This window comes from Pseudorca crassidens, chromosome 5, assembly GCF_039906515.1.
Source record: "Pseudorca crassidens isolate mPseCra1 chromosome 5, mPseCra1.hap1, whole genome shotgun sequence".
Lineage (NCBI taxonomy): Eukaryota > Metazoa > Chordata > Mammalia > Artiodactyla > Delphinidae > Pseudorca > Pseudorca crassidens.
In genome coordinates, this window is record NC_090300.1 from 41,536,605 (window position 1) to 41,562,914 (window position 26,310).

The 26,310-nt window shown below is 40.7% G+C and overlaps 1 protein-coding gene across 3 annotated transcripts in view; it reads left to right on the forward strand.

The window, feature by feature from the left end:
* The window catches only part of KCNAB1 (potassium voltage-gated channel subfamily A regulatory beta subunit 1), a 399,544-nt gene that overhangs the window by 143,885 nt on the left and 229,349 nt on the right, over nucleotides 1–26,310 (forward strand). The window contains exon 1 of one of the 3 annotated variants that reach the window (XM_067737836.1): nucleotides 2,096–2,136. The exons of the other annotated variants lie outside the window; for them this stretch is intronic. Within the exon in view, the coding sequence (XP_067593937.1) occupies nucleotides 2,123–2,136 (14 nt within the window). The 5' untranslated portion in view covers nucleotides 2,096–2,122. Of the gene's footprint in view, nucleotides 1–2,095; nucleotides 2,137–26,310 lie in introns of those variants that run through there. 3 annotated transcript variants of the gene reach the window in all.

A 26,310-nucleotide genomic window follows, 5' to 3' on the forward strand; every position in this document is an offset into this window, starting at 1 on the left:
TCTAAAAATCAAGGTGTCAGTAGGGCTGTGTTCCTTCTGGAAGCCTCAAGGTAGAAATTATTTTCTTGCCTTTTCCAGCTTCCAGAAGCCACTTGCATTTCTTAGCTTGTGGCTCCTTCCTCTATCTTCTAAGCACATCTCTCCAACTTCTGGAGACATCTCACATCTCCTCTTTCTCACTTTGACCCTCCTGTCTTCCTCTTATAAGGACTGCTGATATAACATTAGTTCCAGCCGGATAATCTAGGATAATCACCCCATCTCAAAATCTTTAACTTAATCACATCTGCAAAGTCCCCTTTACCATGTAAAGTAATATTATTCACAACTTTCCAGAGATTAGGGTGTGAACATCTTACAGGGGCCATTATACAGCTTACCACATGTATCATGAAAATATGTTATGCAAAAGAGGGGAGAGTAAAGGAAACGAAAGTATCAAGCATTACATCCTCATTACTTTCTCTAGCATCTAAGACTCATTCAAGTGAGGCAAGATACCAAAAGGAATAATGAGGTAATGGAAAATGCAGGGCACGGGAATTTTCTCTGTGTAAAGTTACAGCTTAGGTTTGAATCAGAATAAAAATTCGTATTTACAGTGTGTAACTTCAGTGTGAAAAAGTTTAAACAGTTTTATCTTGACCTTGACAATTACTATAATGGCAGCTATTGCCTGAATCTGCTCTGCTTCTTAGGCGCCTTAATGAAACATCTGCCAGAAATATTCCTTTTTGCTTTTTTTTTTTAAATCCCAAGACCTAAGTACAAATTTGGAAGTGGACAATAATAGAAAAGTCAATGGATAGCCATAAAGATCAAGCTGTAATTAAAATTCCCATGACTTCAGAAATATATATCCGCTTCCAAATTTCATGACTGTAATCAGTGAGCTATGGAATCTTACTCCTTCTGAACACCTGGGGTGTGTGAGCCATGGCAACGCCTCTTTCATCCTGATGTGATGCATCTGTGAGGCTCTGTGCGCCTCATATAATAGAACTTAACCTTTCCATAAAACTCATACTGTCCCCGCCTCCTTAATGTTGTCAATTAATGGTGGTGTTGGGGAGGAGGAAAGTAGGAGTTTCTTGCAGGGAGGTGAAATTCTTTTTCTGAATCCTTCTATTAAATATTATTCTCTTGAAGCCATTAGGTTGGCCAGTCATTTTATTTTAATCACAAAGATGCTTTTATTCTTATTCATAAAATTTGTACATATTCTGATACAAATTTTCAAATGTTTTAACTCTCATGCAATTTTCCTCTGTGAAGCTTGGTCTCACATACCAGTAGGAGTATCTGGTTGTTTCTTAGTTCTCTTCATCCCTTTCTAAGACCCAAAGCTCCTCTATCACTGCCTAGAATATTGGCCTTTGAAGAATTACACTCTTGATGCCAAATCATTTAAATCTGTATACCTTCTCTTGGCCTGCAAGCAGTAAGTACCAGATTGTATCAGATTTGGAGAGAAATATTAGTGGCTGCAGATCAAAGTGACTTAGAAAAGATTAATTTGGAATTCAGAAATCAGAAGAGTCAAGAGTTAAAACTCAACCTTGGGTTATGATTCCTTCACTCATGGCCAGATATTATTTCCTGGAGCCTTTAAGGGACACAATACTTGAGTGAGAGGGAAATGAGGAAATGAGCCCTTTGGGACCTTGCTGATTTTGGACTGCACTGCCACACTGAACAACTATAGAGCTGGGATGCAAAGCATGGGTTAGAATGCAATGGAGGAAGTAATTCTATAATAGGAATGGGAAAGTATTGCTATAGAATCCCTTACAGGGCTAGACAATACCACATGCATTTTCAACTCAGTTGCACCATCTTTATATTGACATGACAGTGTACTTACAGCCACCAGTGAACGCCAAGCCCCTCTAGTAGTACATGGAGGGCAGGAAGGGGAGGAACCAGACCTATCCTTGATGCCCTCCAAATTATTGCCAACAGGGTCTGTATTCTCATTCAGAGAAGATATTTTCCTAATGCATATACAACAATGACAACATTGGTTAATGTTGACAGCAGAAAAGAAAAATAAACAAGTTGAAGTCTGTATATCTATTCCACCAATAAATTCTGCTTGATTACAGGTCATTGATGGCCACTAATGAAGCAAATGTGGTAAGTTTAATAAGTGTACTTCAGTTTTATTTGTTAGCAGGAAAGTAATATTATCATGTGACAGTACCATTGATCAAAGTATTTGACTTCTAATAATGATTAGTTTTAGAAGTAGAGACATTCATAAAATGTTAGTTTATAATTTTTCTTGTTTGTTACTCTTGCTAAGGATATTAGCCTGATGTATACCTACTTTGAGATGAAAATACCTTGGGGACAGGGTTTGACAAAGGACAATTACGAATTATCAAAATGTCTGAGTAACATCCTGTGCCACTAAAATCTTACTTTATGTTATTGCTTCACGTAAACAATTCAACCAAGGGATTGAAAGAGCTTAATTAGTATTATCTTTATCCTTGAGCAGAACTCTGAAAGGGGTTAGCAACTAGTGTTATGCCCATTTTCAGTTACAGCAACTCAGGCACAAAAATAGAACATAATGACATCTTGTGCAATCCCAAATATTGAGCTTTAGGTTTCAACTCTAAGTTCAGACAGCTTCCAGCCAATTTTTTCTTATGGTGACCAGCATCTGTTTATGCCAGTCGTGATTCAGGACTAAAAGGAATCCAACATGAGCAAGTGACATTTCTGGGCAAGGTTCTATTTTCCCTTGTTGATATGAGCCATGGAATGGTCCAGGTGCCTGGTGCCATTCATCTTTACTCTGGCCAGAAAACCAGGGCAGAGTAGTGGTACAAAGAACACATATGCAGGAGCTCAGGGCTGATCCAGAATCCACAGGCTGATGGAAGGTTCAGCAGCCATTATGCTTATTTTTGGCAGTTCAAACTATTAGAAGTTTTCCTCAAAGGGAGAATAGGACATCTTCAGGTCTTAGTAGGTAAATTTATATATAGCTCAAGAAGGTAACAAGTATTTTAAAGATGAACTTTTGGCAAATATTTATCACACATATTTAGTCCAGCAAGGTGTGTGTGTGTGTGTGAGTGTGTGTGTGTGTTTAAGTTGCAAACACAAAGCGTGGAGTACTAGCAGTGAATAGCTCTGCAGGAGCATGCCCAGTAGCTCGAGGTACTGTAATATTCATTTACCCAGCTTTGTCTTTTTTTTTTAATTGAAGTATAGCTGATTTACAATGTCATGTTAGTTTCTGATGTATAGCAAAGTGATTCAGTTATACATATATATATTCTTTTTCATATTATTTTCCATTATGGTTTACACAGGATATTGAATATAGTTCCTTGTGCTATACAATAGGACCTTGTTGTTTATCCATCCTACATATAATAGTTTGAATCTGCTAGTACCAAACACCAAATCCAACCTTCCCCCACCCTCATCCCCACCCACCTGCAACCACAAGTCTGTTCTCTATACCTGTGAGTCTGTTTCTGTTTTGTAGATATGTTCATTTGTGCCATTAGAGAGAGAACATGTGGTCTTTGTCCTTCTCTTTCTGACTTACTTCGCTTGGTATGATAATCTCTAGGTCCATCCATGTAGCTGCAAATGGCAGTATTTCATTCTTTTTTATGGCTGAGTAATATTCCATTGTGTGTGTGTGTGTGTGTGTGTGTGTGTGTGTGTGTGTGTGTGTATTTACGTATATACATATATATGCCACATCTTCTTTATCCATTCATCTTTCAATGGACATTTGTTTCCATGTCTTGGCTATTGTAAGTAGTACTGCTATGAACATAAGGGTGCATGTATCTTTTCAAATTATAGTTTTGTCCAGATATATGCCCAGGAGTGGGATTGTACCTATCTTTGTCTTACTAACAAATTCCTTAATTTCTCTGTGCCCAGTATCTGTAAGAAGGACCTCATAATCCCTTATGTGGTTGCTTGGAAGATTGCATGAGATAATATATGTAAAGTACCAACTGTTATCCATTATAATTGTCAATAATATTGAAAACAAGGGGACAAGAATGAATGAGGCTCTATGGGCATATGGTGATACCACTGCAATAGATCTTTCTTTAAACTTTTTTTTTGGAATATTCATATTTTAATCAGCCTCAGTTGCAGCACAGTATCTGACATTTTGCAGATGATCAATAAAAGTTTGTTGGATGGATAATTGGATGCATTAATGAGCCAGTTTTCATCAGTTTCTAAGGCTTCTGTGGGATTGTATTACAGTGTAACTCCCTTGGCTTCCCCTGCAGGCTTCATTCTCTACCAGACTTGCCCTCTTCACATTCATGATGAGTTCTCTCTTTTGGAGGCAGGAATCCTGTTTGCTTTTGACCTTGGCTACTGAAGAGCATGACCTATCCTTGCTGTCCCCTACTATTTCTGTTATATCTACTTACACACAGCCTTGTACCAGAAAAGAATGTAAGGTGGTTCCCAAAATGGCATGGATTACAACTGAAAAAAGAAAACTAAAATGACAGAGTAAAGACAGGGATCATGGATGCTTGTAACCATTCGTCCTAAAGCATGCACATTCCTTGAGAAACCTCCGCCAGCCATGCACTGTGTTGCTCCAAAAGAGAAAAGTGCAGCTATGTGCAGAGTCCTGGGGGGAGGATTGTGTGGGGACTACTTGAGTCTTTGTTTTGGTTGGTTTTCTGCTAAGAATGTAGTCTGCATAAGATGGTGATTCCCAAGTTATCACTTGATTCTTCACAAAGAAGGGGACAATGAAAACAAGGTGGTTTATAAAACTATAGTCCTTATGGTAGTAAACAGATTAAGTCATAAAAAGAATACCTGCATGCAAACCAGACTTTGTAGGGAAATTATTTATATTGATACATAATATTCACAGGTTTATATTGGTCAATTAAAAAATGATACCCATTCCAAAACTCCTTCAATGTGTGGATTTTGAACACATCATGCGCAGATGAAGCTGGCTGAGTCTACTCATGGCATATCCAGTCGCTCTGGCCTTTTCTCAAGGGCTACAGCAGCTTGAGGGCCTGAATTCCTTAGGGGTCCAGGTCGCAGGGCCTCTTGAAACCCCAAGTCCAGGTCCACTCCAGCCACACTGAGCTACAACTCCAGCCACAGTGAGCTACAACATTTTCTTCTGAGATGCAGGAACAGAGACGGGATCTTCTGGTTTGGTTGCAATGGGGGCTTTCAGTATCCACTGTAAGATGTTAACATATGTGGCTTCTCCCCGCATCTCTCTGCTGTCTTTTCTCCATTCAAGCAAGTAGCTTACGCTTTCTTATTTGCAGAAAGTGTGATTTTGTTTCCCCAAACCTAAGTCTGTTAAAGAGAGTCAGGTTTGAGAGCAAAGCCATTTCCCAGATTAAGCTGAGATTCTGTTGGATCGGAGGTTCAGTGGAAGGTTTATGAGCCCATGAGTCTTGCTCCCTAATAGCATCCAAAGTACATGATAGGATCTCAGAGGAAATGGCCCTGTGGTATCAGAGAGACTGGGTCCCCAGACAGGGGTTCAGCTTCTCCCAAGATCTGTGAAGCAACCTGTGTGGCATCAGAGTAGCAGAGTCAAGGACCGTGTGGTCTGGGACAAAGGCTGTCTCTGGGGTGACAGTGGACAGATGACCAATGATGGGAGGGATTCCCTGATGCCTGGAAGGGTAAGACTGGGACCTTGGCCCAACCTCAGCAGCATGGAGAGAGCAAGAAGAGAGCCAGTATCATCTGAAAGTTAAATCTTCTCTCAGCTCGGCAGGAGGGGGTCCCTGAATTGAAATTAAGTGAATTTATAGAAAAATTTTAACATGCTGTATTTTGCAAACACCTAAGTTTGTGGCCTGAGATTCTTTGCTGCTTTTTGTACATTTTGGAAAGTGGACAAGTTGGACAGGGAGGACAATCCAGGCACCGTTTCAAGATGGGAAACAAGCCAACCAAAGTAAGAAGGACAAAGAAGAGGACAAATGCTTCCTGCTACAGAGACATTAGTGTACAGGCTTCTCCCTGCAGAGACTACAGTGTCCCTCAGTATCCACTGGGGATTGGGTCCAGGACCCCCACAGATATGAAAATCCCAGGATACTGAAGTCCCCTATATATAATGGCCTAGTATGTGTATGCATATAACCTCACACCTCCTCCTATATACTTTAATCATCTCTAGATCATATATAATACATAATACAATGTAAATGCTATGTAAATAGTTGCCAGCATATGGCAAATTTAAGTTAAGCTTTTTAGAACTTTCTGGAATTTTTTAAGGAATATTTTTGATCTGTGGTTGGTTAAATCTGTACATGTAGAACCTGCAGATACAAAGGGCCAACTATATGTGGGTTTAAGAATGGCAGAAGTTATTTTTATGGAAATAGAGAACTTTTTTTATTTAGAAATATTTTCATTATTTCTTTTTGTTCTACCTTCTCAAGAATAGAAATTATTTATATAGTTAAAAATTTCCTCTTACCAGCACACTTATTTCTCAAAAGAATGATTAAATGGTTTCCACTTCTGTTTAGGACAAGAGAGAATTTTATTAAAATGAAAGCTGAGTTTCATAGTGCAGAGCCAAGTAGAAAGAGAAAATTAAGGGCTCTGAAGTTGTCTTGGTGCTGTTACCGCCACTCGAGGGAGGAGAACTGAGGCCAAGGAAAGTGCAGACGTATAGATAAGGCATAGCGATGCCATCTCAGGGAGGCTGTGACTGACCACATTATTATTAAAATACTGTGCAGTGTTCTAACCATGAAATAGCAGGAATTAGAGGACAGATCTGTCTCATTATTAAACAGTTGGCATTAAAGCTTTTTCATATGTAATTGTGATTATCCACAAAGTAGTAGGTATTTTACAGAATAAATAGTTCCTAGAAGAGCATTTCGCCCATATATATGGATCCTTAACTATTAAGGCTGATGGGATTTCAAATGAATGGATTCATTCAACAAACACTCCCTGAGCACCTGCTCTGTGCCAGGCACTGCTCTGGGTGTTGAGGATAAGGGGGTGAGCAAAATGGAGTCTGCCTTTAAAAAGCTTACATTTTAGAAGAGGGAGAAAGAGAAACAAAGAAGTAAACATTTAGCATATCAGGGGGTGAGACCAGCTATGAAGATAAGCATGGCAAGATGCAGAGGCTCCTGGAGGGTGCTATTTAAAGAGGGTGGACAGACAGAATGGCCATCATCAAAAAGTCTACAATTAACGAATGTTGGTGAGGATGTGGAAAAAAGGGAACTCTTGTACACTGTTGGCGGGTATGTAAATTGCTACAGCCACTATAGAAAACAGGATGGAGTTTTCTCAAAAAACTAAACTACTGTATGACCCAGCAATTCCATTCCTGTGTATATATTTGAGAAAACCAAAAACACTAATTTGAAAAGATACATGCACCCCTATGTTCATAGCAGCACTATTCGCAGTAGCCAAGACATGCAAACAACCTAAGTATCCATCAACAGATGAATGGCTAAAGAAGATGTGATATGTATATACAATGTAATACTACTCAGCCATAAAAAAGGAGCAAAATTTTGCCAATTGCAGCAACATGGATGGACCTGAAGGGCATTATGCAAGTGAAATAAGTCAGAGAAAGACAGATACTGTATGATATCACATGTGGAATCTAAAAAAACAACAAACTACTGAATATAACAAAACAGAGGCAGACTCATAGAGAACAAGCTAGTGGTTACCAGTGGGGAGGCAGGGGAGGGACAATATAGGGGTGGGGAAGTGGGAGGTACAAACTGTTGTGTGTAAGATAGGTTCAAGGATGTATTATACAACATGGGGAATATAGCCAATATTTTGTAATAACTGTAAATGGAAAGTAACCTTTAAAAATTTCATAAAAATAAAAAAATTTTTAAAATGAAGAGGGTGGAAAGGGATGTCTGTTGATAACTTTTGATCATGGACTGGAAGAAGGTGAGAGAATAAGCCTTTTGAGTATCTGGGGGAAGATCAATCCAGACAGAGGAAACAGCAAGCGCGAAGGCCCTGAGGGCATTTGCTGCATCTGGGAACAGTTGAGAGTCCAGTGAGTTTGGAATGGGCCAGGGAAGGAGAGGAGCAGCCAGGAGCCAGATCTGGAGGGCCTCATGGGCCATGGTGAGAACCTTGGATTTAATTCTGGGTAAGATGGAGCCATTGCAAGATTTTGAGCCGAAGTGTGACAAATCTGTTGTAGGCTTTATAAAGATTGTTTGGGTATCTCAGTGGATAAGAGACTATAGGGTGCAAGTTAAGAGGCCAATCATGAAGATGCTGCAGTCATCTTCAGGAGGATGAAGGTGGCTGGAACCTGGGGAGTTAGGGATGGAAGTAGTCAGATGTTGGGTAGACAAGTCTGTGATGATAATGGGGATGTCCTCTTACATATGGAGCTTCTAGTCTGGATCTGTTCACTGTAGTACTTAGACTCAAGTTTGAATCCCAGCTCTGCTACTTATACTGTCTTTGGTGCTGGACTAGCTTTTCATCAGTCTGGTTGATGACAGTATCTATTGTATAGGCTGTTAAGAGGATTAAATAAAGAGCTTAGCACAGCAGTGATCTTAACATTTCAACACTTTAACTCCATCCTGTTAATGTTAGGAAGCCTATGACGACCAAAAACGAGTATTATTGTGGTCATGTTTCTTTGTTCTGAATAGCTATTATTAAATGGACCACACGTTTTCAGTTGATGTAATATTTGAATTTAAGAAATACAGGGTATCAACATAAAAAATTGGAACATACATATGTATCCTGAGGATTCATTAACATTAGCTTTCAGATTTTCACTAAAAGTTATTTTTCGCTTTTAGTTAGGGATCCATTTCTTATTTTTCCTTATTTTTTCTCTTCCGAAGAGAAAAAAAACACCCCCTTTCCCCAAATTTCAAAACTGGAAAACCAACATTTCTTTAGGGATGCTAGCAAGTTACTTCTTCTTGCCTTGCCTATTTCTCTCTGGCACTCTACTGAGTTGCAAGCAATAAATTATTTTTTTAGAAAAAGGAAAACATCCAATCATATGTATATTTTATTCCCCTGATACCATTAATCTGGATTTTAATTCTGGATTACTTGAGTTTTTGATGACCAGAATTAATCTTGAATATCATGTATGTACAGCCTTATAGGTCAGCATGTGGCTTCTGCCCTCTCTGTTTCTACATGGCAGTGGGTAGCCACCACAGGTTGCCACAGCACAGGCTCCTGAGGTCTACAGCTCCTGTTGTTCCCCAGTCAAGTCAACAAGTCTATATCTAGTCCCTGTCTATTATGTTCATAGCACCCTGGTAGGGTCTGTGCATAAAGAAAAGGAAATACTGAACACTGCTTGTTCTTTAAGGATCATCTCAGTTTTACCTTACTGGGGAGAAAAAATTCACCTGCTTAAATGAATTGAGAACAATAACAGTAATGTAAAATAGATTACTCAGTAGAATTATAACAGTACATCAAGTTGAATGTTATAAACCATAGATCCCAACTCACCCAATTTTTGAGGTCAGCGTCAAAGAAAGAGGAGTTAGCTGACCTGTTCTCACAAAAGGAGGAGCCAAGAGAAGGCTGGAAGCCCCCAATTTTCCTGCCATCTTGTGACCAACCGGGTCTATTAAGTGTCACATGCCAGAGAATGAAGGAGCAGAAGACTATGGCTTCACAATTCTAGGAACTAGAGAGAAAGCTAGGTGCCTAGTGCAATGTTTCCCATTGCTCAGGGATTGAGATTAGTCCCATACACACTGTACAGTCCTGTACAACTGCCAAGTACGGTGGTCAACCATGTCCCTCAGGGCTTGCGGAGAGGTGGGATTTCAGCAGAACCAGCCCTGGAACCATCTCTACCAGCTGCTCACCCAAATGAATATAGAGAAGCCTACTAGGGAGAGAATGAGAGGTCTCCTTGTAAAGTAGTGTGGTGGTCTTCCTCCTTTCACTAATGCCCTACAAGGGAATGGGGTATTTCACCTCCCACCCCAAAGCCAAGAGGGAGACTCCAGGAGAATCAGTCATCAACCTGCCAAACTGTCCACCATCCTCAAAATCAGGGACAGTGATGGATGCCATTCTGATAGTTATCAAGCCACTGGCAACTGCCAGGGTGTGGAGGAAAGATCAGGGGAGAGCTGGCTGGTACGACCTGGGGCAAGGGCATGAAGGGGCATAAAAGGGTGTGGGGCAGCAGTTAGGCCCTAAACGTGGAGGGGACAGGAACTCTCCGTAAGCAGAGAAGCAGGGAGAGGGCTCTCTCTTCCCTCGTTCTCTTGGATTAGCACCAGGAGAAACATGCAAGGAAGAGAGGGGAGAGGTATCCAAGGGGCGGAAGGCCTCCATCTTCCTCCACTCTCATGTGCCAAAAGTGTCTTGACTAGGGTAGGGTCAGGGAAGGGGAGGGAAGAGAGATGTGAATTAAATATGAGGTAGACATTTTAAAAGGAGCAGGTCTGAGTCTAGAAAGTGTTTTAAGAAAAGTGCCTAGAAAGATACGGAATTGAGCCAACATAGCCTCATGAAAAACATCACCCAGTGAAGGAGGTGGAGCAGGTCAAGCAGTAGAGTTGGAAGCAGTGACTGGGGAAAATGTTTATAATCCAATGAGGTAAGAGTCTGTGTGGTGGGGGGGCAGGCAAGGGAGAGGTCAGTTTGACCAGAGAGGTATCAAGAAGACTTCAAGGAGGCGGCGCAGCTTAAGTCCTCTATTGAAGGGTGGGTAGTTGATGAGTGGAGCTGGGAGAACAGGTGAGCCATGTGGGGTGGTGAGGGGCCCAGCCTGGATGAAGTCCAGCCTCAGGGAATGTGACGAGGCTGCACACCTGGACCAGAGGTACCTCAAGCTCCCTGGTGAGAAATTGGGGCTCAGCCAGAAAGCTGGCAGGTAGTCATTGCATGTCCTTTAGCACCAAGTGATGTGATAGGAAGAGTGCCTTAGGAAGATGACCGGTCTGTGAAAGACAGGAGAGGAAAAGGTGCCCTTAGGAAGCTATTCCACCCTCCGTGTGCGGGGCAGAGGGACTCAGAAGCATGACTGTGCCTTGTTACACCCGCACCTTTATCTAGCCCCATTTATTGACTACAGATAATGTAGTTGTGCACTTATGCACCCTTCTTTTCAGCATGTAAAGGGCTCACTGGGTAGAGAGGTGGGGGCTTGAAGCTCTGCAACCTGTTGATAGTTATCCGTACTGAAGCCAAGTCTCCATGTCCTCACATGTGCAGCGATCAGCTTTGGAAACCCCAAATGTGCAGCACATATTTGACTTATGCTACTTACTTTTCTCCTGTTATCTATAATTTTACACTGCTCTATGCATTAGTCACCATGGAAACGTGATGCTATGAGAACGGGTAGAACCAGTGACGTGCTCAATGGGATGGCAGTATTAAGGTGGTTTCACGTGACAGCTGGCAATGTGGATGTCTTTGCTGAGTAAAGTAGGTGGCAGGTATTGTGACCACATTTATGTAGACTGTCACCTCTGGTAGGAGACATGGCTATTAAACTTAAAAAGAAAATAGGGCTACATCGTCACCTTGAAGAAGACCAGTTCCAGAGGTTTTAAATACAATGTAAAATGAACTATTGAGAGTACTAGAAAGAGGGAGACTTCTAATATGCTAAAACCAATCAAATTTCCCCAACATATGTGTACAAAAAAGAACTGTGGACATGTCAAATATCTCATAATAATGAGCGTAGTTCTATGTGTATTTGAATGGCCCAAACTCTACTGTGAAGAAATGGGATTATTACTGCAAGCTCAGAGGGTGCAGGTTGACTGTTCATTTGGCCCTTTCCCCATGGTTGTGGAAATTTCTCTCAAGGAAAGAGGAATGTCGGCAGCTGCCTTTTGGGACAGAAATGGCCCCAAGCCTGGCTCCAGCCAGAATGAGCCCTGAAGCCCTCTCTCACTTTGTGAGCACTCTGTTCCCTGCAGCTGAGTCTCCTTAACCCCTCACCCCACCCAGCATCTCTGACTGGGTCTTTTTTTGCTTCATGTTTCTATTTCTTACGAAATATTGACTATCTTACCCTTTCATGGCACCAGTAGCAAACAACATTTGCTCAAATCCATACACTCAAGTGAGATTCAGTGGAAGAATTTAAATAAATTCTGATTAACAGGAGACACAGTATGACTTGGGTATGTGTCTTACTGACTCACTGACATTTGCTGGATTCAGTGTTAAGATGGACTGGAACAAATCCACGTTGTTTGGTAGGAACTTCCTTTCTCCTTATTTTATTGGCTATGGTGGGGGGCTGGATAACGGCCTTCAAAGATATCCAAGTCCTAATCCCTGGAACCTGTGAATATTACCTTATATGGCAAAAAGAACTTTCAGATGTGATTAAGTTGAAGATCTTGAGATGGGGAGATTATCCTGGATGATCCCAGTGGATCTTAAATGTAATCACAACTATCCTTACAAGAGGGCGGCAGAGAGGGATTTGACTGCAGAAGGGTCATAGATAATGCATTGTGATGACAGAAGCAATGAGTGATTTGAAGATGTTATGCCACTGGCTTTGGAGATGAAGGACAGGGCCAAGAGTCAAGGAACGAAAAAGCTATAGAAGCTGAAAAAGGTAAGGAAATAGATTCTCTCCTAGGGTCCCCAGAAAGAACCAGCCCTGTTTTCATCTGGACTTTAGCTCAGTAAAACCGATTTGGGTCTGACCTCCAGAACAGCAAGGCAATAAATTTGTGTTGTTTTAATTTAAGACACTAAGTTTGTGGTAGTTTGTTACAGCAGCGATAGGAAACTAATACAGCTACCTATCAAGCTAAACCCAGGAAAATAGAGGGGAAACATCGTCAGTGTTTTAGTGACCAGAGCGTGGAGTGACCTTTTTTTTGAGCATTGGCCAGTAGAGGGAGGGGAATGATTTAAGCTCCAAGCCCCCTTCTCCATCTAGCCTTCCTTTCCCATCTGGTCAGAAGGGAGCTCTCTCTTTTGCCTCTGTGTATACACCTCACATACGACTTACTTTCTGCCAAGCATAATTATTAATTATCTGGTAAACATCTTATCTGTCAATTTGACAGTAAACTCCTGGAGGGCAGAAACCCCATCTTATACTTGTCCTTGATTCATACATCCAACATTTATTGAACACCTGCTGTATAGTAGGCACAGTTCAGAGCACTGGAGGGACAGAGTGAGAGGTAGGTGTGAAAAGGCAAAAATGTAAGTAAATTTTTATAATATATTAAGTGCTATGTCAAAAATGTACAGGCTGGAGTTACCGCTCATTGCATTCTTACTATGCATAGACACATTGCTAAGTTCTTACATTTCTTCTAATTAAAACTCTCAAAAAAAAAAAAAAAACTCTCAACATGTCTGTGAGGTTGGTGCTTTTATCTTCATTTGACAGGCGAGTAAACTGAGGCTTAGAGAGGAAATCAGTCCAAGGTCACCCAACCTGCCTGACTCCACAGGTCAGCCTCTTAACTGTTCTGCTTTATTACTTCAACATGTCTGCCCAGCTAGAAAGCAGTGTGAGCAGGAACTTCTGGGATAAGTAACCTCCACAGCCCTGAGTCAGAATCTTGCACATCAAAGGCATGGAATGCCAAACGCCTATTGTCTAATTAAAAGCTGGTCATAGATCAGGAGGCTGTGACAAGTGCACAGATAACTCCAGCTCAAGATACAAAGAATTAATTGTCCTTCATCTTTGTGTGGCAACATTTTCTTGGGTCCCTAAAAATATCTTTAGGAATCTTGTGAGCAAGAGGCTGGAAGCTGGTACATACTTTGTTGATAAGAAAATTGAGTCATCAAACAAATTACGTGATATTCCCAGTATCAGAGAATGAGCCAAAAAGATGGCCAAAGGAAGGTGGGCTTATCTCCGTGGTGCTGAGTGCCCAGTTTTCCCTCCTGAGGCTGTGGCTGGCCAACCCTGGCAAAGGGGGAAGAGGCCGCTGTCACTGCAGCTATAAGCAGAGCAGGCTGGTGACCAGGGAACACTCAGGGGCTCCAGCTTTGCCTCTGCTTGACGGTGAACATCAGCCAAGTTGCTGAGTTCTCCGGGAGCTCCCTGGCTACCACTTCCACAGCAGGGAGCACCTTGCTCACTGAGCTGTCCTGGATTCCTCATGACCTGAGGCTTTATGGATTAAAACACTGATTCCCATTCCAAGCCAGTGTCCCAGAATATAGTCAAATATCTACCCACTTCCCAGCTTATGTAAAGGAGGGGAATCCATCTTTTCACTGTTCCTTACAGAAGCCTGTATTTATTTTTTTTATCTCAACCGTAACTAGTATGGATTTTGTATCTCAGCTATAGCATAAATGAGCCCAATTTAAGAAAAGAGTCCTCGTTCCTGTTCCTGTGGGAGTGAAGCCATTTTATAAAATATATCTTCCTGTCTATATTATAATATTCCCTAAAGTTATAGGTGTGTCTTGTTACACAGGGAATTATCAATGGTAAGTGAAATTTTCTTACGTTTTAAACTGATTGAATATAAATGTGGGATCCTAATAGTTAGGACTTATACAAGTTTGAACTGTGGACAAATAGTAGTAGATGCCCTAACAAAGGGTTTGTATCATGGAAGAACAATGATGTTTTAACCTACAGAAAGAATATGACACATTCCACATGTGTGAGCACACACAGACATATATGCATAAGTATTTATAGAGAGATCTACATCCTAATACTGTTACAGATTGTTTTACCCAAGGAGAAATAACTTAAATTTACATAGTACTCACATCCTTTTAAGGTCTTTTCACATCTCTTATCTCACTTTTATTCTTAAAAGATCCTGAGCAATAATTGGAACAAGTCTATTTCCCCCATTTTATTTTATTTATGTATTTTTTTCTTGAGGTATAATTGACATATAACATTACAGATCTTCCTCAACTTATGATGAAGTTACGTCCTGATAAACTCATTATAAGTAAGTCAAAACTGCATTTGATGCAAGTAACCTACCCAACATCATATCTCAGCCTAGCCTACCTTAAACGTGCTCAGAACACTTACATGAGTCTACAGTAGGACAAAAATCATCTACACAAAGCCCATTTTATAATAAAGTATTGAATATCTCATGTAATTTATTGAATACTGTACTGAAAGTGAAAAACAGAATGGTTGTCTGGGTACAGAATGGTTGTAAGTGTATCCATTATTTACCCTGTGATGTGTGGCTGACTGCTGCCCAACATCCTGAGAGAGAGTATCGTACCACATATTGCTAGCCTGAGAAAAGATCAACATTCAAAATTTGAAGTACAGTTTCTACTGAACGTGTAGAAAGATTGGCGAAAAATTTTAAGTTGAATCATTGCAAATCAGGGACCGTCTGTATATAGGTTTCACGTGTACAACATAATGATTTGATATTTGTAACTTAGGAAAATTATCACCACAGTAAGTCTATTTACCACTTATTTCCCCCATTTTATAGAAAATAAAACGAAAGTGGCTTTAGAAAACCAACATGGCCCAGTTCAACAGTGGTAAAGTTAAGCTAGCTCCTCTTCTTGGGCTGGAAGTCCAGATGCTTTTCTTAACACTTCGCAGAAAACCAACATAATGGAGATTCTGTTATAGACCTTGTTCAGTATTGGGTAAGAGCTTGGGCTAACATCTCAGTTCAAATCTTGACTCTGGCATTTACTAGCTGTACAATCTTGTACATGTCACATAACATGTCAGAGCCTCAATTTTTTTTTCCAGTCTATAAAAGGGAAATGGTAGTACTGTGTTATTCAGAGTCCAGAAAATAGATGGCACTCTCAAAGTAACTGAGAGAGTTTAATGAGGGACTAGTGACAAGAGTATAGGCAGAAATAAGAGCACTCAACAAAGGATGGTAAAACATCCTGGAGAGAGCAAAGTAGCTCCCATATCTGAAGGGATGAGGAGGGGAGCAATTACCGGAAGCTGAGGAGAGTGTGGTAGCTTTAGGAGAAGACTCCAGACGGGAGCTGGGGTGACAGAGAAAGAGCTAGCTCAGGGTCCCAAAGAGACAGAGGTGGAAGAATAAATACTCAGACTTCACTCTCATCCCACTCTGGGAACCTGACAGAAGCCAGAAGGCGTGGGAACTTGATGAAGACATCTATAAAGGTCAGCACCCAGGGCACAGAATAGGATAAGGAAAGATGGAAAATGGACCCAAAGGTTCAAATGGAAAATAAACTGCAGAAGAACCATGTCTTAGGGTAGTCGTGATGACTATACAACATAAGGCAGGTACCATGTTTAGCACAGGGCCTAGAACATAACAAGTTAGCAATAAAAGTTCATTGTTGAAATTATTTTTTATTATTGTTCCCATTAATATTTGGTGCTGTTTTTCAGCTTCTGGGAGATATTTCTAGAAACTTAACTGAAAGGAAACCACTTTAATCTGGAATCTAGAGTAATTATTCTGCTCAGAGGTGGGATAGGTAGGTCAGACATTAGAAATATAATTCTAGACACATCTACAGAACTAATTCATAGGATTAAAAGGGAACATTTATAGGTACATTTTAACACTGTATCTGGTGACAGTGTAATTAAGACTGTGTCAGGGTTTCCCTTGTGTCTTGCTGTTTTGAAGCTTTTATAACTTGGTTATAAAGTTTTGCTCTGGTGGAAACTTGGCTTACTAAGTCTCAGCCATTAGATGAAAATTTTTACAGAGAAAAATGATCTTTTAGTTGTCTTTCACCTGAGTACTGGAATATGTGTGTGTGTGTGCTGTGGGTGTAGAGATGTGTGTATATATCCATTAAGATGTGTGGTAATAGCTTTGGTGTTCTGACTTACTTCTTCCCTATCTTGATACCATTAACCCTGCTACTTATTAAGGAAATGACTCAAAATATGACTCATCTACAACCCCTCAGGAAGACAGAAGAAAGGAAGAGCAAAAGAACAAGAAAAGAAAGAAATAAAAAGAATTGCTATAGGATAGATGACTTATAATAATCTTGCAAATAATTTTCTAGTACCTACCAGCCCACATACTTTTTACGAAGCCCATTCCCATTGGACCTGAAACACAAAACCATTACTCGGCACCCACATGCATTCTTGCATTTGCTGTGAAGGAGAATGATGATGCAGTTAGTAAATAACATTGCAGAGCAAACAGAAGATGTTCCAGAATCTTGTTAAAAGGATATGCTAATTTCCATCCAACTGCTGAACTAAAATTTTAGACAGGTAATTAAACATTTAAGATGCCTAAGGTATGTGCACCCCTGGTTATTTACAAAGCTAATCTGCATCTCCAGAATGAAAAGCCTGCCAGAGGGCAGCAACAGAGGGAGGGAAGGAGCAGGGTTGAAGCCAAGGAGACATGGCATGTGCTGGGTATATTTCTGTCTTTCCAGAATTGTACAGTCGAGTGAAAGATACTGGGGCTAGGAGGGAGAGAGGGCAGAGGCAATATCCTTTTTTTTACATATATCCACAGCTCAGCTTGTACAATTTGTAACAGTATTAAGATGTAGATTTTCTGTAACACACTTGAAAATACTGTTTTCATTTTATGTTGTGTGTACTTTTAGAATCCTGGCTGTTAGGAATAAAGGACTCTGAGAGGTCACTTAGTCCAAGCATCACAAACTTAGAAGCCTACATGGGCCAGACAGGTAAAGTGAGGGCCTGGCTGGGCCTTCCCCACACCTGCAGAGGTGGGACCCAATACCTAGTCTAAAGGTACAATTACTACTCAGCTTCTCAAGAATTCTTACTGTATTGAAATATGGGCCCCATGTCACCAGATCTTCCAAATTTTTAAGATAAGCTGGAAATCCTCTAGAATGTTAACTCTAGGAGGGCATGGATTTTTTTTGCTTGTATTGTGTATTACAGTAAATCCAGTGCTTAGAAGAGTGCGTGGCATTCAGTGAGTGCTCAATAAATATTTGTTGAATGGATGCACGTAGAAAAGCAAGCAAGCAATCAGCAAGCTGGATTTTATGTGAATTCTTTTGACTTATAATGTTGACAAATAGATTTTTATGTTGTGACTGTCTGCTTAAAATGTAGAAAAGCCACACCTATGTGGACTGAACAAAACCTATCTCAGGGCTGTGTAAAATTCACAGGTTGCTACTTTGCTACCTAGGGTCTAATTCAAGTTCCCTGTGCCACAGACAAGGAACCTGAGGCCCCAAAATATTACTGCTTTGTTTAGGGGTCACACAGATGGTTAATGGCAGAGCCAGTAAACCAATAAAACAACTTTCACCTTCTAATTCCCCATCTAGAGCCTTTTTCTCCTTCAAATCTCAATACTGCTTCAAAAACAACAACAGCAACAATGAGAGATCAAGAAATAAAGTTATATGCCTTTATAAGGGATCAAAGCATAGCTAAGAGCTTTGAAATTAAAAGATAATTGCAAGGGGGTCAATGAAGCAATTTAGAAAGATACAGGAGGGGTCCCTCTAGGGATTCCTGCCCAGCCAGCCTGGCAGCAAGAAAAGCTCTCCTATCCCACTCTTTGTCTGTCAGAACCTAAAGTCCAGGTTATGCTGCAGGAGCAAACAGCCCCCAAATCTCAGTGGCTTTAGACACAAGGTTTATTTCTCACTCCAGCTGCCTGTCTTCATGGGTCAGCTGGGGACGCTCTGCATTGTCCTTTCTCTGGGACCCATGTTAACAAGCAGCCACCTCTGGGACATTGTCCATCACTCTGGCAGACTGATAAAGAGAGTATGGCAAATGGCACGCTGGCTCTTAGAGCTTCTGCCCAGAAGTGATGCCTGACACCTCTGCTCACATGTCTTCGGTCTTGTAAGTCACATGGCCACACCTAACTTAAAAAGGGCAGCAAGGAACAATTTTACCACATGCTAGGAATGCACGGGGCAGAGCCTCTGGTGAAAGACTTCGCTAACACAGCTCGAGAGCCCTGAGAAAAAGACACCACTTGAAAAGCACTTACTTATGCCTAACTTTATTTCTTGGTAAAAGGAAAACTAAATCTTCAATTTGTCAACATTTCCTATTGAATATTCTCTCTTGTGCTTTCTTTATTTTTCAAATTATTCCTAATACCCTGGTAGTCAAGTGCTTAACCAGTTGGAAGGAAACAAAAAGCTTAGAAATCTGGCTTGTTATTACTCTGGATTTCCAAATAAATATGTGTCTGCTTTGGTGAAGTCCAGTTTTAACGCCAATCAGAGACTCCCCCCACAATTTCATGAGCATTTTTAAACATGCACACGACCAGCATACTCACTCTGGGCAAGAGCAGAGCTGGGTTCACTCCAGAAAATGCAAAATGTACTCAGAGACACCATATGCCCTTTTTACGCACTCTGAGCAACCTCCAGGCTATCAGCAGGGCTGTGCACAGAGAGGGCCAGGGACCCACACTTTGGAAACTACAGGCTGAGCTGCTGTGTCCCAGCTGCACTGAAAAGCAGAGCTTTGGTTTGTCAACAACCAAAGATAAATAAGTCTGCTTCTAATCAAAGCTGACTATTTGTTCTCCCTGATCTAAACTGTGAGCTCTTTGGGGTAGGAAATATTCCTTAAACGAAAAACAAACAAGTAAAAGGCTTACTTATCCCTTTTTTAATGTTAAAAACTTTATAGTAACAGTTTTATTATGATTTGACTTCACATACAAAGTTAGAATGGCAATTACACTGATGATGAACTCATTAAAAATGTTTAAATATATTACAGATATGCACTATTGAAGTTCCAGAAGGTGTTCTCAGAATCTAACAAAATTCTAAACAAAAGATTTACTGAGTATGCGAATAAATGGATGAATGGTGCAAGCAATTGGGATATACTTAAATGCACTGAAAAGGGTCAGGAAATATAATTTTTTTCTCCCAAATATGTTTTATTTGAGGATACCTTTCTTGAGATCGAGAAAGTGGTGAGGATCCACCCAAGATTCTGGGTGTTTTTACTTTGTGTACAATCCACAGTCTTCTGCCATTTTCCTGTGGAGGACATTTGGGAGACCATGGAGAAGATCTAGAAGTGGGAGGCCAGCCAGTGGGCCTGTGTGGTGAAGAGCTAGATGTAGGAAGGCAGGGCTGAGGGGAAGCCCCAGGAAGTAGCCAGAAAAGCTCCCACTTGTCCTCACTGCTCTGGGGCTGCTCTGTAAAGACACTTCCATGAGAAATGTCCAGTGGACTTTAGGAAGCCTGGAGGAATTCTCCTCCCCCTCATCACCTCATGTCCTTATCTGACCCTGGCTGCAGACACCTCCAGACTGGAGGGGAGCAGAATAGGGGCAGCACAGTGATTGGCCAAGCAAAGAAGCAGATGTAGGAGCATGGTGAGGGGAACTTCTCCCAGCTCCCTTCTCTCAGCACACACCTCTCTTTTTCACCTTTCGAATTCAATCAAATATTCATTAGAGTGAATGTTTCTATACTAAGCATGATTTGGTTAAGATTTCTGAGTTCCCCCTTCTCAAGAATGGCTGGAATTTGGAGAAACACAGGTACTGGAAATTTTGTAGTGTGTGAGCAGTTCATACCCAGAGAAACAATTGTAGGAGCAAACACAGAACGTTTTAATGTGCAATGTGCATTATTTTGGCTGACTGTATCTTCACACATACCTCTGAGAGAAATACTCTATTAGCCCCATTTTATTGGTGAGCAAACTGAGACAGTTGGTCAAGGCCAAAAGCTAGTGAGCCATGGCCTTTGAACACAGGCAGCCTGGCTCGAGCACTCTTAGCCACTGGATTACATTTCCTTTTCTATACCCCTTTTCCTTGGCAAATACATGTATCTCAGAACAAAGATGTATGTGGTCTATTCTGGGAACACACATACCTTTTGCACCATTTATACGATTGTTTTTATAGCAAAATGCATTCTGAGTTCCAAACAGCCAGCTTGCAAATAAACTTTTGAGCTTCAGTCTATTTATAAGCTTGATATATTTTGAATATCATTTCAAATCTCAGGTAGGGAAAACAGCATTTGAAAGGAAACAAAGTCTGATTCCAGAAAGTCAATGTCCTCTGACATATCCTAGAATTAAAAATAGGGGAGATGCATTTTACAGGCCACGTACATTCCAAAGTCAGGGGGTAAAGTATAATCAAAGCTACCCTTGAAAATCCTTTAGGAAGCCTCCACACTGAAGGCCAGCAGACTACCTCCCAGCCTCCTTGTTCTCCAATGCTGTTGAACACCAGGTGAAGTAGTCAGCTTGTGTTTAAGGCCATGAACTTCAGAATGGCTTAAGCCCAGTGAGATGGTCACTCTGTGTCAGCCATGAGAAACAGTGTTCAGTTGAGGAAATGGCAGACTCTCTCTCCCACCTTCTGCCCACCCCAGAACAGTCCTTAGAGGAAGGAAATCACCAGCAGAACGGCTTGAATTATTTCTCCTCCTTTCATTTTTCTGATCCAGTGCCTTTTGTTAAATTCGAGTATGTTAAATGGATATTTGATGTGACTGAACTCGAAATACATACATAGTAAGCAGGACGTAAGACCTCAGACTTACCTTAAAAGCTTCACACAAGCTCTCATTCTTACATCTTCATCCACCTCTGAAGAGCACTTTAATATTTAACAGATTCCAAGAGAATTTCCACTAGAAACACGACATTAAGGAGCAGAGGAATTACCAGACTGCTCAAAGCACCTCTGAGGGTCCTGTCTCTCACTTACTGAGCCTGCTTTCTTAGCTCACGGCAGGCCTCAGGTCTTTTAAGTCAACATGTCTGAAGAGGCTTTATGTAGAGAGGGAGCTGCTTGGATTATGAGATATCAGCTCTCCTTTTTCTTTAAAAAAAAAGATGATGCTACACATGTGCCAAGAGGTAGCCCACATTTTAAATGATTTTTCTGAGAGGGTGAATCTACACCAACCAGCCCCACCTTTTCTTTGGCCTCTGCTTGGTGCCTAATCAGCGGGTCCCTCAACCCTCTGGTGGACTTATCCTCCATTGTTTGACTCCTAAATCCTTCATAATTTTTCATGATTTGAAACTCATACAGGAAATGAGTTATTTTTTCCTTCCACATTGCTGTGTGCATATAAGTGACTGGTTGCCAGAAAAATTCTTTAGGTAAGGTAGTAGATATTAAGGACCAATGACTGGAGTGTGTTGGATGTGCCTTTCAAAGCAGCATAAAACATGCTTCAATTGCACTGGTATTTGGGGAAGGGGTGGGAATGGCACTCACTTTCATTAAGCTTTTCCTCTAACCAAGGTACACAGGTTCGTATTAATTTACATCATTACAGTAGAACTTCAAGCCAGTTAAACCTGCAAAAATATATAATAATCATTCATGTACTTGGTTCTTCATTTTGTCTATACATTGACCACCTGCTTCCTAAAATCTATCTTTCAGCTATTAAAAAATAGTATTGGAGAAGTATTTTTTTAAACAAATCCCTTGATTCTGTGTGAGATCTGTGTCATTCCGAAGAAAGAATTTAAGGTGTTTCTTTTTTGTGTTTGAGGTTAAGTTGCCATGGTAATGGCTTATTGTGAAATACTGGGAGAAGTGCATTAGAAACATTGCATGTGGCAACTACATATTGGGTTCCTGTTATTATAGCCTGAGCAGAACTTGACTTTTCTTGGTTCCAAACAATCTTTCCATACTTTATAAAAACAGGAATTTGCATTTCTAGCCTAAGGCTGCCTTTTTCCTACCCCATGCAGCTTTTAGAACACACAAAAAAGAAAAGGCTTTGTATTAGGTGTTACAGAGAAACAAAATTCTCATGACTTTTACAGCATTTCAAACATTTAGAGCACTTTATTTTCAGTTCCTTCACTTATGCACTGTTACTACTTCTTAAAACCCAGGAACATCACATAGAACAATTGCCAAGGACTGGAACAATTTATTTTGCATTTTTTTACTTTCACTTTCAATTCCTCAGGCTAACACATATACGTTTTATGAAAATGCATGAGGAATTGAGTGTGCTTTCAGTCTCTTTCCAAGTAAATGTGACTCAGACCTAGGAAGAAGTAGATACTATTATTTAATGCATTCTGAAAGATTTAGGAGTTAAATAAAGAAAATAACTTTTCTTGATTTCCTTTGAATACTTGTTCCACTTTAAAAAAGCAAATTTTATATAGTAAGAAATGCATATTTTACTTTTTAAAATAGTAATGTTTCTGCATTAAGAAAATATAAAGTTTCGGCATAACATGAAAGTCTGTGTCACGTGTCTTTGGCTGCTTTGAAGTTTTTCTCTATATCTTTGGTTTTTAGCAGTTTGACTTATGATGTCCTTTAGGGATGGGTTTCTTTGTATTTTGCTTGGGGTTTGCTGACCTTCATGAATCTGTAAATTAATATCTTCACGAAATTAAAATTCCAATACCAACTACTAAAGTTGATAAGCACTGAGTAGAGCCTGAATTTTACTAACAACTTTGGCCTAATTAGATTTTTTAATTGCACAAAGGCCCCGTTGCTTTGCCTGAAGGAAGATGGGATTTACTATTAGGATACTCACAATGTAATAGAACATGAATGACAAGTCTCATGGACTTCTCAGAAAATAACCATAGAACAGCCAGTTCTCCCCTGAAGGAGGTGCCAGGAAGCTCTAAAACCCTCAGAAGCAGGAGTTAGTGCATCATCCACCTATGATGGGTGCTTCTCCCCCAGTCACACGCAGCTGCTCTCTGGCTGTCTGCTCCCTTCTACACCTCTGACTTGCTTATTCATTTTTTCTTTCCTGGATTTTTTCATCTATCACATTGGATCTACTTATTTATAATGTATAACTCATAACTTTCTTTGCCATGACATTTCCATACATCTTTTTATACTACCTGTCAATAACCTCATTTTCTCATGTCTCCTAGCTAGAGTTTCTGCAGGAGAGCATCAGATAGGTTCAGTTAATGACCATCTTCTCTGTTCAGGCAGAATCCTTGACACCATATGTCAGAACACTGGCAAGTATATAGAAATCTCAACTCCTGTAGGAAGGAACTCACCCATTCTAGTCCCAGCAGCTCTCAGTGTACAAGGGAGTGGGATTCTCATGATGTTGAAAATATGACTTCCTCATTGCTTCTAGAGCAAGGTCAGGAGTGGGATGTTTTCCATTAAGGGAAACTAGAGGCATGGTTGGTGCCATGATGGACATGTCTAGTTTATTCTGAATACTTATTTCCATATGTAAAATTCCAAAGTTGCCCCCAGAAAACTGCCGTGGACAACTGTGCAGGTTGAGCTTTCTAGCTGGTGGCTTTCAATGTAGACTATGATGTTTTTAACGAATTTTTCTTTGGTCTGGTTGTTCTGTCAGTTGCTGAAAGCTGAATTATTTCTCCTTTTAATTTTCAATTGTTTCATATATTTTGGAGCTCTGTTATTATAATGTATATAATTGTTATGTTTTCCTGATTAATTAACTTTTTTTCCCGGACGCGCAGGCTCAGTGGCCATGGCTCACGGGCCCAGCCGCTCTGCGGCATGTGGGATCTTCCTGGACAGGGGCACAAACCCGTGTTCCCTGCATCGGCAGGCGGACTCTCAACCACTGCGCCACCAGGGAATCCCTAACATTTTTATCATTATAAAATGTTTCGCTTTCTTTTTTTTTTTTTTTTTTTTGCGGTACGTGGGCCCCTCACTGTTGTGGCCTCTCCTGTTGCGGAGCATAGGCTCCGGACGCGCAGGCTCAGCGGCCATGGCTCACGGGCCCAGGCGCTCCGCTGCATCTTCCCGGACCAGGGCACGAACCCACGTCCCCTGCATCAGCAGGCGGACTCTCAACCACTACACCACCAGGGAAGTCCTTTTTTTTTTTTTTAGAAGCAATATTTTAATTTTGTTTATTTATTTATGCTGTGTCAGGTCTTCGTTGTGGTGTGCAGGCTTCTCTCTAGTTGTGGCGTGAGGGTTTTCTCTCTCTAGTTGTGGCGCACAGATTCCAGGGCGCGTGAACTCTGTAGGTTGAGTCATGCAGGCTCTCTTGTTGAGGCAGGCAAGCTCAGTAGTTGTGGCGCCTGGCTTAGTTGCCCCATGGCATGTGGGATCTTAGTTCCCGGACCAGTGATCCAACCCATGTCCCCTGCATTGGAAGGTGGATTTTTTACCACTGGACCACCAGGGAAGTCCCTCACTTTATTTCTGATAATACTCTTTGTCTTAAAGTTTATTTTATCTAATATTAATATAAATTCATATAGCCACCCCAACATTCTTCTTCTTATTGTTGGCATGGTATAATTTTATCCATCTACTTACTTTCAATTTACCTTTATATAAAAAGTGCATCTCTTGGGTTTCCCTGGTGGCGCAGTGGCTGAGAGTCCACTTGCTGATGCAGGGGACACGGGTTCGTGACCCGGTCTGGGAAGATCCCACATGCCGCGGAGCGGCTGGGCCTGTGAACCATGGCCGCTGAGCCTGCACGTCCGGAACCTGTGCTCCGCGACGGGAGAGGCCACAGCAGTGAGAGGCCCGTGTACCGCAAAAAAAAAAAAAAAAAAAAGTGCATCTCTTGAGGAGAACTTATATTTGGATCTTGATTTTTTATCCATTCTAACAACCTCTGCCTTTTAGTTGGAGTGTTTAGTGTATTAACATTTAATATAATTATTGATAATGTTGGACTTATGTTTGGATTCTGTTTTCTGTTTTTCCCCTTTTTTTTTGATCTTTTTTACCGTCTTATTATGGCATTTTAAAATTGCATTTGTAAAAAAATTGTATTTTGGTTTACCTATTATCTTTTTAGCTATACCACCTTGCATTATTTTTTTAAGTGGTTGCCCTAGGGAGTATACTATACATCCTTAACTTTTTACAGTTTACTTAGAGTTAATATTTTATTATTATTTTTTAAATTTATTTTTGGTTGCGTTGGGTCTTCGTTGCTGTGTGCAGGTTTTCTCTAGTTGCGGTGAGTGGGGGCTACTCTTGGTTGCAGTGCACAGACTTCTCATTGCAGTGGCTTTTGTAATCGCGGAGCATGGGCTCTGGGCACACGGGCTTCAGTAGTTTTGGCTCGCGGGCTTAGCTGCTCCGCAGAATGTGGGATCTTCCTGGATCAGGGCTCGAACCTGTGTCCCCTGCATTGGCAGGCGGATTCTTAACCACTGTGCCAGCAGGGAAGCCCAGAGTTAATATTTTAACACTGTATTTAGAATATAGAAACTTTGCAAACGTATAGATCCATTTATAGCTACCACATATCCTTTAGATTATGTATGTTTTAAACTCTCAAGACAATGTTATAATTTTAAATTTATAGAGTCAAATGTACTTTAAAGAAATTAAGAGAGAAAGTCATCTTTTATATTTACCCACATATTTATTATTTCCAACA